General features: G+C 37.2%; 1 protein-coding gene across 1 annotated transcript in view; it reads right to left on the minus strand.

Moving 5' to 3' along the window:
• The window catches only part of SLC4A7 (solute carrier family 4 member 7), a 73,054-nt gene extending 56,231 nt beyond the window's left edge, over window positions 1-16,823 (minus strand). The window contains exons 1-2 of the mRNA XM_009288623.2: window positions 16,678-16,823; window positions 6,991-7,072 (exon numbers count right to left, since the gene is read on the minus strand). Of these exons, the coding sequence (XP_009286898.1) occupies window positions 6,991-7,072; window positions 16,678-16,713 (118 nt within the window). The 5' untranslated portion in view covers window positions 16,714-16,823. The remainder of the gene's footprint in view (window positions 1-6,990; window positions 7,073-16,677) is intronic.
• Between the last annotated feature and the right edge of the window lie 714 nt (window positions 16,824-17,537).

Below are 17,537 nucleotides of genomic sequence, written 5' to 3' on the forward strand. Positions count from 1 at the left end.
TGGAGAAGTGATCCATTCAGAAAGACTTCTGACATCCGTCAAGTCACAGGTTTAGCCAATTTTTGGAACAACTGATTTTAAAGGGATTAAAAATAGTAAGATAAATGTTATTAAAAGCCATCAAGAAACAGTAGGCTGCAGAATCAAGTACAGTCTTCTATTTCTTCTGCCTCATCTCAAAAATTTTACATTTGAGCAATCTGGGGCCATCAAGTTCACTGAAAGTTTTAAGCTTCAATTGGTGCTGTTTGGTAAAACTTCAGTTTTATGGCCCTACTACTGGAATAACGATTTTCCTTATGTTTCAGATTACAAAACTGCAGGCAGTTACCTTTTTACAAAATTTCTGACGCAGTCAGAACAGAAATATTACATCGTGTTCTCTCAGATAAAACAAGTTTGAAAATAAAAGTTAGGACACAGTTTATGTCACAAACTTTTTAAAAGTATTGCTTCCATCTTAGTCTATTTTACATTAAATATTTATTTTACATCTTTACATAAAAGGCATTTGTTTTGAATGGCATCCATTTTAAAAACAACTGTGTTTTAAGAAGAAATGCTAAAATTAGCATGGACATTTCCCAAAATGGATTTTAAACATTTAAGTATAAGCAAAGTTATTGTCTGCTGCAGATGTTCTCATGAACTCATTCAAGTTTAAACGCTGATTCACTTTGAAAAACGATTACTAGAGGATAGACAATGTGATTGAACAGTTTTGTCTGTTGTGGAGGGTGAATATTAGATAATCTAGCCTTACTTGTTAGAAATTGTAACAATTCAAAGGTATTCATATTCAGTACTGCCTTCTACCTCTATAGAAAAAGTAGCTGCATATTGGAAAACTTATACTTTGCTGCATCACCTCCTTCAAAGATTATTTTCACTTAAGGTTCACTATTTATATAAAGATCTTCTACTTTAAATTGGCTACATAAGAAGGGAAGCATAGCTAAAATACATTTTATGATTCCCTACACATGTATTCCAGTTCCCATGCAGAAGTCACTGAAATTACTGAAGTCTACACTTCCCATAAAGCAACACCTAGATTGCAATATTAAATAGATCTGACATTACAAAAGCTGTCTTCTCTGAGAATGTTTTCCTTACTTTAAAGCAGAATACCATACACATTTATGCATCATATATATACTATATGTCTTTTAAACAAAAATAAAATCAAAATAGCAATACTAATGTGATTCTAATGAATGACTTACTATATATATATATGTTATTTATATTATATATATGCACAAAAATATTGACTTAGTTTCAGTATGAATACTACTACTCAGTCCCAACTCAGTCAGAAAGCTTGTAAAGTTGGATAACGTCTTCTTTAGCAAGATAAAACTTCCTGCCAACAGCCATTCATCAACTGGGGTATGCACAAGGGTTCCTTAGCTGTTGAGACCATTCCACAAATAAGAAATTAACAAGTGTCTCAAGGACACTCATTCAAGAAGATCTGTTTGTAGAATAATGAGTAATTTCCCTCAAGGATGAGGACAACGGTGGTAACAAACCTGCTAAAAAAATTTTTTTTAAGTTTATACAATTGTTATCTAGCTAAAGAATATGAATTTTAGGGTGCGCTAGTCTATGCTTCTTTTTATACTCAGCTCTTGTTAGGCTACTATCAAGAAGTCTCATAATGTGAAAAAAGTCTCTTGTCTCAAGCAACTTCTGTTAAGCTTCACTTGCCAGGAGCTTACAGTATGTCTTTCCAGTAATTTACAAGTAATTTAACATGCAAATGAAAATTTCAGAATTTACAGTAATTTGTGAGTACTGTGTTTGGCAGAATCAGAAGCAACTTCCAAAAAGATTGTCCCAGAAATTAGAAATAACCCCCTGCCTCCAAAACCGACGACACATCAACACTGAAAATTGTGTCTAGTCACTTTGGGTGCCCTATTGAGTTCTATGTCTACACAATCAGGTTGCCAACTTTCCTTCTCAAAAGGCAGTCTTGAAAACAGTTTAGCATTTGTTAAGGATTTACCTTTGTGATGAACACCACAAGTAATAAAATAAAGTAAGTTGAGGATAATTATTCTCTCTACACAGAAGTCTGAATATTGAATAAATGAACAGGACAAGAAGTCCGGAGGAACTTGCCTGTGGACTGTATACTGCAGGATTCCCATAGCAAAAACTAAATTTTCAATGCACATGTGACAGAGGTGTAGCAATGCAGCCCAATTCCAAAATTCACTTAAGCAAGATTGCATTAAAGATCATATTAGGAAAACGTTCTCAATTTTTGTGACTTACAGAGAAGCGCTGAGCACAGCTAACATTTATTTCTGAACGATAAGGACAAAAGAATTTATCCTGCACCAGCTACTAGCACAACTGGTGCAAGTGAACATTTTGTTGGTGTTGCCTATGACTCAAAGCATGTCTCATGTACAGTACAGCTAGTCAGGTATATCTGAATAGACATGGTTTTTGCTTGCTCTCAGTTCAACCCAAACTAAGGAGCAGGCAAGATCTTTCCAATGCAGGGGTACCTCTAGAGGGGATGGATGAAAGGTAGTCTGCAAGAATCCTTAATGACCATCCTAAATTATTTTTGTTTTCAGAAGCAGTTACACATTTTTCTACTGTTTGACCACATAAAAAGATACAACTTCATGAGAAACAGCATTTCAAAATTCTTTTTTCTGTTAAACAGTTCTTTTCTAGACCATTAAGGGGTCTCTTAAAGGTTCAAGCACTCATTCTGTAGTTCGAGAACCATAAGAAACCTGTTCTGTACTGCCTGTCTAAATTAGTACAGCCTATTACAGAACATAAAAACATAAATACTATGCCAGCAGCTACAATGTCCTGCTGTACTACTTGTGTTTACCTGCTCCTGTACAACTTGTTTTCCTTGAAAGATTTTACAGGAACTACTCATGGGGTTTTGAACAGTTGCAATTTAGACGCATCTAAAAGGTAGAGTAATAGTAAACCTGCCACCTGAAATAACATCTTAGTGGTACGTTCTACTACAAGTTGCCATGTAAGTTCTCTTAGTTCCCCAAAGCCCTTTCATAATACTAAAACAATTTCTAACTACTCACAATACATTAAACTGCAAAAGACTTGTAGAGCAAGTTTGCCACTTAGATATACAATATTCTCTTCTAGAGAGGAAAAAAGCAGGATTATTTAATTACCTGTCCTTATCAACTAAGATTAACTAAAAAGCACAGCTGTTTTCTTAAAGGAAAAATAAGGCTCTAAACCATCAAGGTATCAGAGATAATAGGGTCACTTGAAATGTAAACACTACTTACACCTGCCACAGGGTAGTGTGAGAGTAGAGTAGCTATTAAATCATCTTAACTCTTGAAAGCCGCTTCTTGGATTTATGCCACAGAAAACAAGTCTACCGAGACACACACTCTTGACCTCAGATTGTTTCTGGAACAAGACTTCTATTATGTGTAAACTCCTTATCTTTGCTATGCCTGTAACTGGTCTGCTAAGAATAACAGAATATATCCCTTTTCCCTTAAACTGTATCTAGCAAATGTATCCTCAAATCAAGGTGGAAAACTAACTACGCATTTAAAAAGACAGGTCCTGGTAATATCAAGCCAAACATATTAACTCAGGTTAAAGAAAGCTCTCCTTAAACATGGTCCTTAGCAGAAAATGCCTTTTACAAGATGGCATGAAATACCTCTGCCTTTACTATTCTTGCCTTACTTCCAACTCCTGCCTTACTTTGTTATTACTCTCATTCACTGCAGCTCAAAGAGTCTGGCATCAAGTTAAGAACATTAGGTGCTCTTAAAAATGTTATTTTAAGATGTTATTCCCCCTTCTAGCTCTTCTGTAAACTGACATTTGTTATTTCAAAGTAAGGCCTTACAGCTTCAGTAAAGAGCAGTACCTTTATTTAGTACACACACAGTCTGCCCACAATTGCAGTTTACCATCTCTACCCATTTCTCTTTCACAAGGAAGAGTTACGACACAAGTAGCCTGTGCCTAACCTTTCTAACCTAAACACTGTCACTCCGGATATGTACCACACTTTCCCAGCCACCATAAATAGAATGCAGAGCTTGGGAAGCCCTAACTCCAAGATCTATTTTCCCGTTTAGCATCTGGCCCTCTTTCCATTAATATTTCATCACAAAATTTCCAGAAAAATAGAAGTATCCAATACCGACAACACCAAGAAACCTTTGCTTTAGTATTAGCAAAATTATGCCTTCTACAGCATCAAACCTAATCAACATTAGTTTGCACAGGCTTTAAAGCAGTTAAATATCACCTGCGCATATTGGCTCTTCTTAAAGGTTTGATGCTTCATAGCTGAACTGAATTAACTGCTTGCTGCCTCTCCTTGAAAATGAATCAACACACACTTCTGGAAAGGTTCCAAGTTCCTAGAACTCCTTTTCAAGTCACCAGAAAAACAAGTTGGAAGACTGGACTGAAATAGTTTCAGGTCTTAAAACACTTAAAATACCTAATGCTTGACTACAGGTCTTCCTAAGCCTACGAGAAAACATTCACAAGTCAGTAATGAAAAATAATACTATGTGGACATTGCTTAGTGCTTGCAGCCAACAATTCTATTTCTCCCCTTGTAAGGTTTTAATACCAGAATTAAAAACAAAACCCAAAAATCCCACATACTTACTTTAATCATAATAGCTTATAAATAATGATCTCATTAAAAAATCAGAGCTGTAAGTTGACATAAATTTATCCTCTAAAACACCCTGAATCTAAAGAATCTCTTTTGGTGAATCTCAGAGAAGATAACTATATGAGTCATAAACAACTGTACTTACATACCTTTCTCTTTCGTACAGGAAAGGAAAAACTTCTTGTTCTTACTTTGGAACAGTTTCCACTGATAAAAGTCAAAAAACATGCTGTCCCTCCCTTTCCCCATTCTACCACTAAAAAAAAAAAAAAGGACCAATTTTCTTACAAATATATAAGATACTACAAAATATATGTAATCTCCAAAAATAATTCCTACTTATGTGTGAAAATGTGTGCCTATATGAAGCTTCAGATATGTGATAATCCTACTGGAATACATTTTTCTTGTCAGATACTTCTTATTAGTTATATGCTTAACCTCTGTATAGCCAGCCCTCTCTCACGTTGAGACGCTTACGCTGGGTCACTCCAAAGAAAGCGAGAGGTAGCCAAAGGAAAGATAAAGCTGGATAGCTAAGAGCAAGGTGAGGACAGTGACATCTCCTCATCTCCTCCTTTATAACAGCTGTTATGTTGACTCAATTGCTCATGAAACAGAAGTCTTGGTTATTTATTCTTTGGCCGTGGGTAAAACGGGTATTTTCCACAGTCAGCAATACAAGTGCTTAAATTGCCTCAAGCAGCCTGAACCCCTGCCTTCCCACCCAGCATCTTGTGTAACTACAGTGTTGTACTAGCTGAAGCACTCTGCCAATGTGCTACAAAAGAGACTGGGGAAGTGATCTGGCTGCACGTTCCCATGTCATTCTTCGTGGTTGAGGAATTACTGCTGTTCATGCTGCTGCACGGCAAACCACTCCAGCTGAATGCCTGCTTCCCCTTAACCCCTGCCTCCCTGCAAAACACACACGTGCTTTTTCTGGGCATCTCCCAGAGAAAAGCAAGAGAAGAAAATGAAGGAGGAGACAGCTTAAATCCGCACTAAAGATTTAACTGCAGAAACAGACACGGCAATGGTTTCACCACAACTCAACCCTATCTAATTTGGCACTGTTGCAGCCTCCACTGCTGCACCTCTCAGCCTCATATTCACACTTCCTCTGCTCAGTGCTGGCACACATCCAGCTGTGTGGCAAATTGGTTTGGGGTGCTCAACTGCTGAGATCTTTCTTATTATTCTCCTTTGTCAGGACTGTTACATTTTCTACTGGCTTAACATACTTAACCAGGCTTATGGTACGGTCAGACAAACAAAAGTGTCAGTACAAGATGGAGAGCAGTAATAGACTGAAGGGAACAGAGCAGGAGTATCACTGCAACAGCAACAAACAACTTTAACCACTTTAAACTGTCTCTTGTTAGACCACAGTATAAGAAAGTGTGACAGCAACCTAAATCAACTTTTCTCAGCTAGAAACTGCTGCTATAATGGCTCTCCAGTGTTCTGAAGCTGTAAAAGCCAGTACTGTCAGGAAATACTACTTAGTGGATCTACTGATAGTCTAGCATTTTGCAAACGTTAATTAAGCTTCAGAGCATTCTGTGTGAAAAGTGAATAAATAAGATTTTAAGACTGGATCTCCCTAGCTTTTTCCTCTGGCTTCACTAAATAGCATCCATGAATCTTCATCCCAATCTACTTCCTTTTCAAGTCAGTAACAAATTCTATCTTAGATGAAGTCTAATTTTGCATTTTGCTACATTAAACTAACTCAATGACATTTTTGTTGCTAAATGCAGGATCCCGAGTCAAATAATGAAGACTAACAGGATTCCACAATGTTTTAACTGACAGCAGATTGCAGAATGTACAGTTTATCATAGAACTAGAAACACTGTTATCTGTTCAGACTCTGAGGATTTGAAGTGCATGACCACAATCACAAGCACACTTAACTTTCAGAAAACAAAACAAACGTCTCCCTCATGGCCCCTGTTCCCTGAGTTTTAATTCTGCAGAACTTGACATGATTCATGCTGGGAAACTACTTACTGACAGCAATAATTTTTTCAAACCTACAATCTCAGAAGCAAGCTTTCGTTGGAAAGCTTCATAAATTTTTTTTTTATATTTTTTTTCTGTGACAGATTTGAATAATGGTGAGTATTTATTAGCATGCACAGAAACAAAAAACAGCACGTCATCTGCCATTCACTGGTTTTATTTCTAGAATTTCATGATGGCCATAAAATTATGATTCCTTTTAGTGATACTGCTTGCATTTGAAGGAAAACAGATCTTTTATCCCGAGGCAAAAAAATCCATGTTAAGTAAACAGAAAACCAACACAAACTTAGTCTCTAGTTCTTCCTTCTCAAAGTTTGTATTGATAGTAGAGCTGGTTTTGCCCATATCCACCACGGCTTCTTCATCATGACCCTGAAGAAACAAGATACAAGTTTAAGTTAAAACTAAGTAGAACTAATTTTTTTCTAAATTCCTAAATATATTTTGCAGTTCTGAAGCTGTTTGTCCAAGTTTTCTAAAACAACATATTTTCACTTCTTAGACACTGAGAAAGAAAATGGCACTGAAAATCTACCATCCAATTCTTCAAGAAAACATTACCCTGTATTGAAGGAAAAACAGAGTAAATCAACTGATATGCTAAATACCATGCAATTTCCTTTTGCAATGCTCTTGATTTCATCATATCAAGGATCAGGACGTACATTTCAGGAGAGCGATATTCTTTTAGTTTTACATTCAACAGCAATGAATCTACTTCAATAAAATAACTGGCAAATTTATAAAAATTTACATAATTAACGTTCAGAGATCTTGAGCCCATTTGCTTAGGGGACAATTCCTGTGTGAGTTTTTCCAGCACGAGTAAGAAGCTTTTGTGAACAAAAGGTTATATAAAGGGGTGGCAAAAAAGTTAAGTTACACAACTTGGGGATCTCTCCTAGACCAACAGTTTTGGAAAGATTAAAATAACTGTTTCACTGAGGTTTCAACAGACAGCTTGTTAACCACACGCCTATCTAATTCACGGGTTTTATGCACAATGTTAGAAAACAGCAGTTGCAAGACAATCTGTTCAGATTCCATTATTACTGAAACCATACCACTCATAACGCAAAAGCACAGTATTTGAAATAGATCCAGGCTCAAGAACGAGTCTTATCTGTGAACATGTCCCCTAATCACATTTAGCAGATCACTAAAGCAGAACTTTAATCACTGCCTTTTGCTCAGTCTTGACAAAAATAAACTTTAAAATAACTGAGCAGTAGAAATCCCACAATCTCATCTCAGACTTGACATCAAAACAACATTAAGTTTAATTTCTCCAAATGTTTGAATTTTTTTTAACAGCTCACAAATTACAGCCTCCCGGCAGAACTGGTTCTCCAAAAGAACTGCTGCCTACACTAAGGGTAATGCTTTACATCTAACTATGTATAACGGCAGGCTAACTGCTAAAGAATACCGTCCCTGCTCTTTCTGCTCCCTTGGGCACACACTTTTTTCCTTAAGTCAGATCTATCAATCATGAAGTCAGATACAAAGAGCTGAAGCAATGGTTTGTTTGTTTTGGTTTTTGTTTTTTTTTTTAATTTTGAGGTTTTTTTTAAACAACTCAGTTTTCCATTGGATCAGTTCACCAAACTGACTTTTCTTGTGGCCATATGACAGCTAGATCTACCACAAATAAATCTGTTTGATCGCTGCTCCTGGCAGCTGCCCACTGGTGCCTTTATATCGATCAACGTGGGATCTGTGATAATGGTTTCATGTGGAAAAAATGGAAGCCTAAATCAGGAACCTTACAGGGGCTGGGAACGCTAAAAGTGTTGATATTCACCTAAATTCTGATCTTAGAATTACTCAATAGTCCGATGCTTTAAATACAGAACAGGTTTGTCATCTCACAGGGAAGTGACAAGGATGAAAAACAACATACTGGTGTAACAGCTGTAAGTTAAAACATACTGTAGCAACCCCCACCAAAAAGGAAAAAAAATTTTTTTGAACATATAACTCCTTAGTCTTTCTAAAATAGGTATTTATTATAGCGTATCGTGTGCGCACACACACACAAAAAATTCCAAATCTGCGTTTGACTATTGAGGAAAGTAGATTAAAGAATATGAAGATGACAATGGCACATATAGGAAAAAAAAATTCAGATGAGGTTTTAAAAAAAAAAAGTTAAAAGCAGTTAGACCGCGTAAAAAAAAAAAATAAAAACAGCTGGCACTGTGCAAATAAGCAACATTACAAAAAACAAGCAGAAGAAAAGAGTGGCACATGGCAAAATAAACCTCTGAAAACTAAGCCAAGGTCAATTCTGAGCTGTGTCCCTAAGACTGGGGTTTTGAAGAAAGGCGTTACACAGTAACATAACTTTGTCACTACTGCTGCACTGAAAAAGTAGTTTTGATTTTTCTAACATGCAAGCAAAACTCCTGCACACTCCAGACAGCTACAGTTAAAAAAATTCAGGTGATTAAACAAAAAGTTGTGTCTGATGGGCAAATCTATGAAAATGTTACAAGGATCTATTAATAAAGAAGTGGCAGAAATTTAGAAAGTGTCATGGTAATAAGGGAGGGTTGGGGGGAAGCAGTACATTCCTGTCTCCTACACACCAAAACGAAATTAAAAAGCCCTCCAGAAGGTGCCTTCATAATGTAAATTAGTCTCCTATCTCTTTGATAACCATTCCAAAGGTAGGGAAAAACACAGTCGCAAAGTGAGTCTTGGCTCTTATCTTTACTGAAGATGTATTTTCCAACACAGCTTGTGGAAAAAAAATTTTAACATACATAAACCCAATAGCAAAAAAGAGATCTCTAAGCAGCAGCAGCATTAAAAAGCTTAAAGTTAATAATCTTTTGAGGCACCAAATAAGTACAGCAAAACATTTAGCTGCATTGGTAACGCCATAACACTATGGAGGAGTCAAGCATACCTACTTTCCAATTTATCTCCGTGACACAGAAAGAAAAAATTATAGGACTGTAGTACAGTCCAGTTTACAGAAACAGATATACACACAAATCCTGCATGTTACCAGAAAATTCAAAATAGAGTCGGAAATAGATGAAGTATTACAAGTCCTCTAAATTATCTTAAGTGTCTTATGAGAGAGAAAAAACCCTAATATTAGGAAAACTGCTGTCAAAACCTCTTCCACAATTAGCTTCATGGTTACAGCCACAAACTGCTGAAATATCCTGTACCTAACTCCCGCCCCACACACACGCCCCTTAATAGTCCTTTTAGGACACTTGGAAGGTTGCCAAACACAGTTTTTGAGCAATAAAGGAAGACAAAGTTTTTCTCCAGATTATACAGACTACTGCATACTGGTAGAAAATTACACACACGCTGTGGAAAATGCATGTGAAAAACACATGCAAGAAAAGATTTTATATCCCAATAACATTTTGAAGCTGTATTTGCTGTATGCCTTATACCATGTTATTAATATTTATCACCCTTTGCTTTAGTAACAGAGGTACTATGCCAACCTTATACATACAGAAGCAGCCTTCAAAACCACATCATGTGAAAGCAACGTCTTTTGAGATTAGATTACAGAAAGGCATGCGTGCCCTTGCAAACCGTTCCATCACTATCTCAAAGTACTCAACATATGCAAAGACTCTTCCAAGAATAAACCATTAGCAACCACAAATATCATACATGAAGAAAGCCTATCATTTACAGCCTTTGTTTAGAAAAACACAAAGCATCATTTTAACATAACCATTTGTGATGCCAATAGCAAATCCCACCATAAGATACTTTTGCCTTAGGTCAGGTAAAACACCCAAAATATTCAAATACGCTATAAAACTAATCCCAAACTACCTTTTCCTTGCTAAAAATAAAGTCTGTAGGGCATAGGTTTCCAGTAATTATAGAAGATCTACCATGTCAGTTTAAGGCACAAAAGTGAGAGAAAACTGTTTCAGTTGCTGAATCAAGACACGTTCCCAGTCTAGTTATCGCTTTTACTTTCTGAACTTTTTACATACATAAACAGAGGTGGGATTGTTTAAAACCCATCAACTTCCCTTTCTTAGGCACAGAGAATGACTTCATCTAAGAGCAAGCATTCCTCTGCAGTTTACCATCCATTTCATGTGAAACTTATGTACAATAATCCCACAGATGCCCAAAAAACAGTTGAGCCAAAGTAAAACTTAAGACTAACCTGGAATGTAACTTCTGTTTTCAGTCAAGAGACAGCACAAGTGAGAAGGAAAAAAAACAACACAAGCAGCAACCAAGGTGCCCCAGGGAGAGATTAAGCCTTCACCTTTGGTTTGCTTTTTCACAAGGAGATGGTCATCTATAAGAACAAAACAAACCCAGAGTACTTCAAGGAAAAAAATCCCAGAAATCCTAGTACATTGCAGTATACTAAGTATATTTTTTCCTAACACCAAATTTGTGGATACTTACAAACATACTGTAAAAACAACCTTGCAGTAAAACCTTCGTATTCAGCCAGAGGTGCCTACATACACTACCACGTCTTCTCAGCCTTCCAACTTTCCCCAGCATGAAAATGAAACCCCTTTTTAACTGTTGCAGACCAGACAAAACTTAAATACTCTCTGCTCTAGCAGAATCCCAGTAGGATTCCTCTTGCCACCTGATTTTCATATCCCTTTTCTCAGTCCAGGAGAAAAGAGTAATTCCCCTTTCATTGCAGACAAACAAGCATCCAGAAAATATTTACACTTTACTTATTTACCTTCTCAAACATTTGTCTTCATTTAGTACGGTACACTTTTTAGATCTAAAATATGAACACTTCATGTTTTTTAAAAGTAGTATTTAAAAAAGTCAATCCTAAATTGCATGAATCATTAAGGAAAGCACTCAAGTTTGCAAGAACTAAGTTGTCAACCTCCAGCAGCATGTGTTAGTTACCGTCTAGTGGACTGGCACAAATATGACGCACAGAATATTAAATCTAAAAGAAATTTTCCACTGTCGTCTGTACAAGCTCTTCTCACCATGCAACTCGCCTAACCTTATGCAGTCACATACACATAACAGACTTCAGATGGGCACGCTGCCAAAGTGCGTTACTGAATAACCACTTCCAAGAGATACAACTTGCTAGCAACACATTTTTAAGGTACTTGAAATGTAGTTCAATCAATTCATTCTGGTGATAGACAGTGATCATACAAATGGTTGATACAGTTAACTGTAAACCTTTGAAATGTAAGAGTAATACAGTAATTGTGTTGAGAATAATTTGAGCTTAACATTTAAAACCATTACTTAGCTAAGTGAATGTTCATATGCTCCATTTACATCCCCTCAGCACAAAGTTCTTCCCCAACAGAGTTGGGGAACTACTTGCAGCACCAGAAGAGATAGCACTAGTGCTCATGGGAATAAGTAGGGGCACAGGAGAGGAAACAAACAAATGAAAAAACCACACCCACACCCCCAAAAAAATTACATTACCACTTTCATGCTAGAAAGAACTTTCACGGCAGCATTTATTCAAGCAGATGCAAATGCTAAAAAAAAAAACCACCAAACAAACAAACACCAGAAAAAAACCAAGGGGGGAGGGGGGAGGTGTGTTCATATCTAGTATCCCTTATACATCTGTCCATGGGCAAGAGTTTAAGACTTCTAATTTTGATATTATTCTACTACAACTGCCTACACCATCACAGTGAACATACATATTGCTCTATGACTGTAATTATATCCCATCCTCTCTGGCTTGAACAGAAGGCAAATACTTCCCCCCTCCTTCCCACACGAATCCATGGATACATCTCTGCCTTTGTAGAGACACCAGATCTGGCAGACAGGATTTAGCTCTTAGGCTGGAATGTGGCACCAACAAACCATTCCTCTCAAAACATGAGCACACACTGCTTACAGACCCAACTGGTAAACCTATGTAGCATGCTACTGTAGCTTTACATACTAAGGTCAAATGACAATTTTTGCACAGTGCATTTTGCTCTTCGTACTTTGCTCTTCATTCTTTCATCATCAGTACATAGGAGCAGTTAGGCTGGATCAAACCATCCATCAAACCCAGCATACTGTCTCCAAGAGGATACAACAGTAGAGGCCTACAGCAACTTCCCAATAAACTTACAAATCAGTGCAAACATAATTCAAAATGGTGGCTTGACCTAGACCTAGGAAGCATAGTCAAAGCACTATTTTTGTTGTATCGTCAGCCCTCTTGCTTTGTTGGATCTGCATTCAGAAGACATATGATAGCCATCAAGGCTCCAGTAACAAAAAAGGAAAATTAAGTAAAGAAGAATTACCAACATTGCTCTGCTTGAAAAATAAAAGTTTAGCTGGAAAAAGAAATTAAAACCTTCATTTTGACCACACATCTCAAAGATAACTAAAGAGGAACTACAAAACCTGATTTTGCAATGGTTTTCCAGACATGTGTATGTACATACGTAAAATATTTTAAAACGGACCTTTTTTTTTAATAGATAGATACACACACTCAATTGTTTTGTCACAAAGCTACTGAAATATATTGTTCAGAACAATTAAGAACCAGTAGGGTAATTCACGATTCATTTTCACAGCAGCATTTCCTAAGTGGTTTGTTTCAGAAGTCTGCATTTCTGTTCTAAGCACACATAATTCTCCATGTAGTCAGGAAATAAAAACACATCTCCAATTTACAGAATGCACATACAGCCTCTTCTCTATCGATTCAATCTCCCAGAACTGCAAGCTAATAAGCACTAATACTTCAGGAAAAAATAAAAATAAAAATAATCAGACAAGACCACTGTTATCTCCTAATTTTGTAGGACTACAAGTCTACCAGTGACAGCAACCCTGGAAGTGATAAGAAAAGAAACCAGAAAATTAGTATATTTGTTAATGCCATCTGTATGCAGAGTTCAATGACAATCATTCTACCTCTGGCAATCATCAGCACTAGGTCTACCCTATAGCTCTCCCACTGTGACCCATACAGAGCACTGAGTAGCCTTAGTTAAGAGTGCCTAAATTAGGAAGGGCTTTTTGACATTGTTCACCTGCAGGAACGACTAACAGCAGCACTTGGTAAGTTCTAAATATATTGTTTTACTGCTCTGTAAGATTGATTCTGCTTTTAAACCAGAGGTAAGATGAGCCTATGGTGCGCAGGAGGGCAGGCATCTCCGGTTGCTGCCTCCCTGAAGGACAGCCAGGGTATGAAAAATCAAAGTTCTTTCTAAATAGTAGTAAGTGAAAGTATTATTCAGCCTATTAAAGTCTTTAGCTGAATTGCACAAGCAGTCATAAAATGCATATTTAAAGTAAGTTATTTGGGCACAGTATTGGTCTACACAGCAATACTGTATCTTCAGAAGTTGCAAGAGTGATGAAACACTACCAGTTCTAAATCAAGCACATCAACCTAACAACCAAGGGAAAAATGCACCAAATATAAATGGATCCTGCCTCATTTTGTCAGCATACAATTTTTAGCTGGCCTTGCCCTCTACATATATACGGATGAGAGTAAAATTAATAATAATTCACAAACAGAACACTTGCCAGTTTCAAAATAGGAAGCACACCGTATCAATGGGTTCCCCCTTGGTCATATTCGCTATGGTCTCATTTGCACAGGAACAGCTGCTTTCCAGATTTCCCCCCCCACCCCTACTATCATAGCAGTGGGCATTGCTCAAGCACTAATAGGAAAGACTCCAGTACAGCTCAAGAGTTTTGGTGTCGCCCCTCCATCCCCCCCTTTTCTTGTGAATTTTATCTGTGGTTATACAATTACTAGTTTACACAACTATCCTCACATGTAAATGAAGATCCCTCCTAATCAAAGCAATATTCAGAGACTCACAGGAAGGTTTGACCCTTAGATTTCAGTAAGACCACAGCTATAACAAAAGCAGTTAGGAATACCTAGAGAAGTTTTTCTAGCCTACTAATCCTCTAATTAACTGCTCAGCTTACCCTACTAAATATGCCTGACCAATCTGCTTCTAGAAGACTTACAAAAAAACCACAGGAGCCATACAAACCTTCAGTTTGGACAAGTATGTCCAACAGACATCAACAGACTTCAATAAGACTCTCCAGAAGTTGCATTTTACTTTTGCAAAACTGTATGTGGAGGACAGTAAAGAAAAAAAAAAAAATGTATGTGTGCTAATAAAAATAAAATTTAAAAAGAAAAAAAACCCAACACCCCCACAACACAACAACAAAAAACACACCACACTTTTGGAAAAAAGCAGTTCCAGACATGTTAATGTTTTGCTTCCTGCAGAGTTGAGCATTTAATGTTTATAAATAATTTTATTCCAGTGGTTCTAGCAGGTGTTACTCTGGCCACCGTCACACTGAGCGCCACAACCTGCAAGACAAGCCATGTCCCAGACAAGTCAGACACTAGTCTTTGGACAATAAACACAAAGTGCTTGTGTTAATCAGAACACAAAATTAAATTGGGAGAAAAAGTATGAAAGAAAAGGAAGCATAAACACTGACAAGAGACTGGTCACAGTAGTGACTGGCTGTCAACTATAGCACACCGCAGCAATTTGTCACAAAAAAAAAAATTGGGTTAGAACAAACACAAGAAAAAGGGATGGCTTGATTAATATTAAGGAATGACTAAAATGCAAGAGAATATTTGATTAAAATTAGAAGCCTGTTTGAATTCAACCCCAGTGTTCTGCAAGCCAGAAAATTTACCACCATGCATAAAGTTAGCAAGTAATGTCACCAATCCAACACAAGATATCAAGTTGCATATCTAACATTATAGTAGTCATTTTACAAAGTTGCATTTTATCACTGCCTCACAGCACTGTTTCATTCAAAAATTCATAGCTCCATTCACTTCAATTTCTAAAATTACAGTTAAGAAAAATCAGTTTCCCAACAGCCAAACTGAAGTTTCTCTAAATTTTAAGGCATAACACTGTAATGAGTGAAGTATAAAGTTTATACATTGCACTGCTTCATTCAAAATTGAACAGTCCTGTGACTATAGTATGCAAAGTTGTAACTAGTCACCTCAGATTTTTGTCTAGTCTTCTAGGCATATGCGTGCCTGGTAGAGTTCTGTGTTCAGAGCTGAAGGCAGCACCACAATGAAAATCAAAAATCAATCACTGTACTACAAAGACCCTAACAAACAAGACCACTGCAACCAGATGCAGTTTAACATGTCTAAATGAAACTCTTACTTGCTTATGCTCACAAAAGGAAACAGAAAATTTAGTGGCCATCTCATAAAATTTATATAAAACAATTCAGAGGTCTTTGAAGCTTTACAGCTTAGGAAAATTCCATCCCATAGATTTTAGTTTCCAGGGAACTCTAAAGTAGCAACCCCTTTTACAGACTGCATTGCAGTTAAATGGCAGTGATAAAGACTACCCATACAAGAGCTAAGCAGCAGCCTGTAACATTAATACTGGAGTTCACTGCTTCATTGCAGAAATCCCCGCAGAGTTTTGTGGCTATGCCACTGAAGTCTGAAGAAAACACTATCTCCGTGAACATTTTACCTCAGTTACACAGCTCATTAAGTTCACTTTTTTTTGTCAAAAGTAACAATCAATAGGCTATTTCAAGATTCTTTACCAGTAACTTCCCTGCTATACTTGCACAGAATTACTCAAAGCCACAGATGATAACCTTCAAATTAAGAAAAGCGGACTCAAAATAATGCAAGAGAGAAAAAAGGAAAAAAAAAAACAAAAAACCCACCCCCCCACACCACACCCCAGCCATCAAAATTGCACATTTTCTTTCTGGATTAAGCCAGTTAGTATGATTAAGCAATTCTAACTACACAGAAAATATTTTCCCTAATACAGAAATCTCTACTTCAAGTATTATTTCTATCACCAGATCTTTCAAAAATTTCTTCCACAACTAATGAGTCTAAGGTAGCACACCATTCTGAGACACAGTTGCTAAATATCACTTGCATCAAAGCACATTTGAACCATTATTAAGTTATACAACTGCTATTTACATACAGGTTGCATTTTCTTCCCTGGACGAGCTTCTTCCATGCTGATGTGCAGAAACAGAGAATGCCCTTGTACGAGACCCTGTAATGAACCTCCCAAGAGATCAGAGACTGCGCATACATGACTGCTTTAGCTCGCTCTGCTTGACACAGATGTACTCCGGGAAATTGCTCCCCAGCCCCGCAGCCAATCGCTACCTCGCGAGTCTCTCATCTCCCAGGCCACTGATTACAGCTACCGCAGGGTCGCACAAGAGTGGAATGGGCGAGACGGCATGCCTTCAATTCCAGCTCACAGAATACCAAAAAAGGAACTGAAACAGAGTTTGAGACTTAACATTTTCTGCATCAACGGCAGCTAAGAACAGCTCCAAGGTTATATTTTTGCTCTGATCCAAGACTTCGTTAGCACTGCAAAATGAAAGCACATTTGTACCTCGGGTCCCAGAACAGAACAACCCAGAAGTCAAACATCTGCTAAGTGTGTTTATAGCTGTATTATTGACCTTTCACTGAATGCTCATTCCAAAGCAGGTTTTTTTGACATAAGCCATATATTCTTGTTCAGCAAAATAAACCAGGGCTTACTAAAAAAAAAAAAAAAAAAAAAAAAAAACCCACACACTTAGGTTTGGGGTTTTTTTTCCTGTTGAAGAGGTAAAAAAGCCATGCTGTTAGCTGCAATTAATTTCACGTCTCCTTCCAGAATAAGATGGCTCTCTGTTTCAGGTATGATACGCATAGCCGTACTTTTTCCTTGCTTAAGCCAACCTTAGAAAAATGCAAACTCCACTCTAGCAGATCAAATTCAGAGCTTCATTTCACTCCTCCCCTCTTCAGCAGTGACATACCTTAATCTCCTTGTCC

Source organism: Aptenodytes forsteri, unplaced genomic scaffold, assembly GCF_000699145.1.
Source record: "Aptenodytes forsteri isolate BGI_AS27 unplaced genomic scaffold, ASM69914v1 Scaffold9, whole genome shotgun sequence".
NCBI classification, from domain to species: Eukaryota; Metazoa; Chordata; class Aves; order Sphenisciformes; family Spheniscidae; genus Aptenodytes; species Aptenodytes forsteri.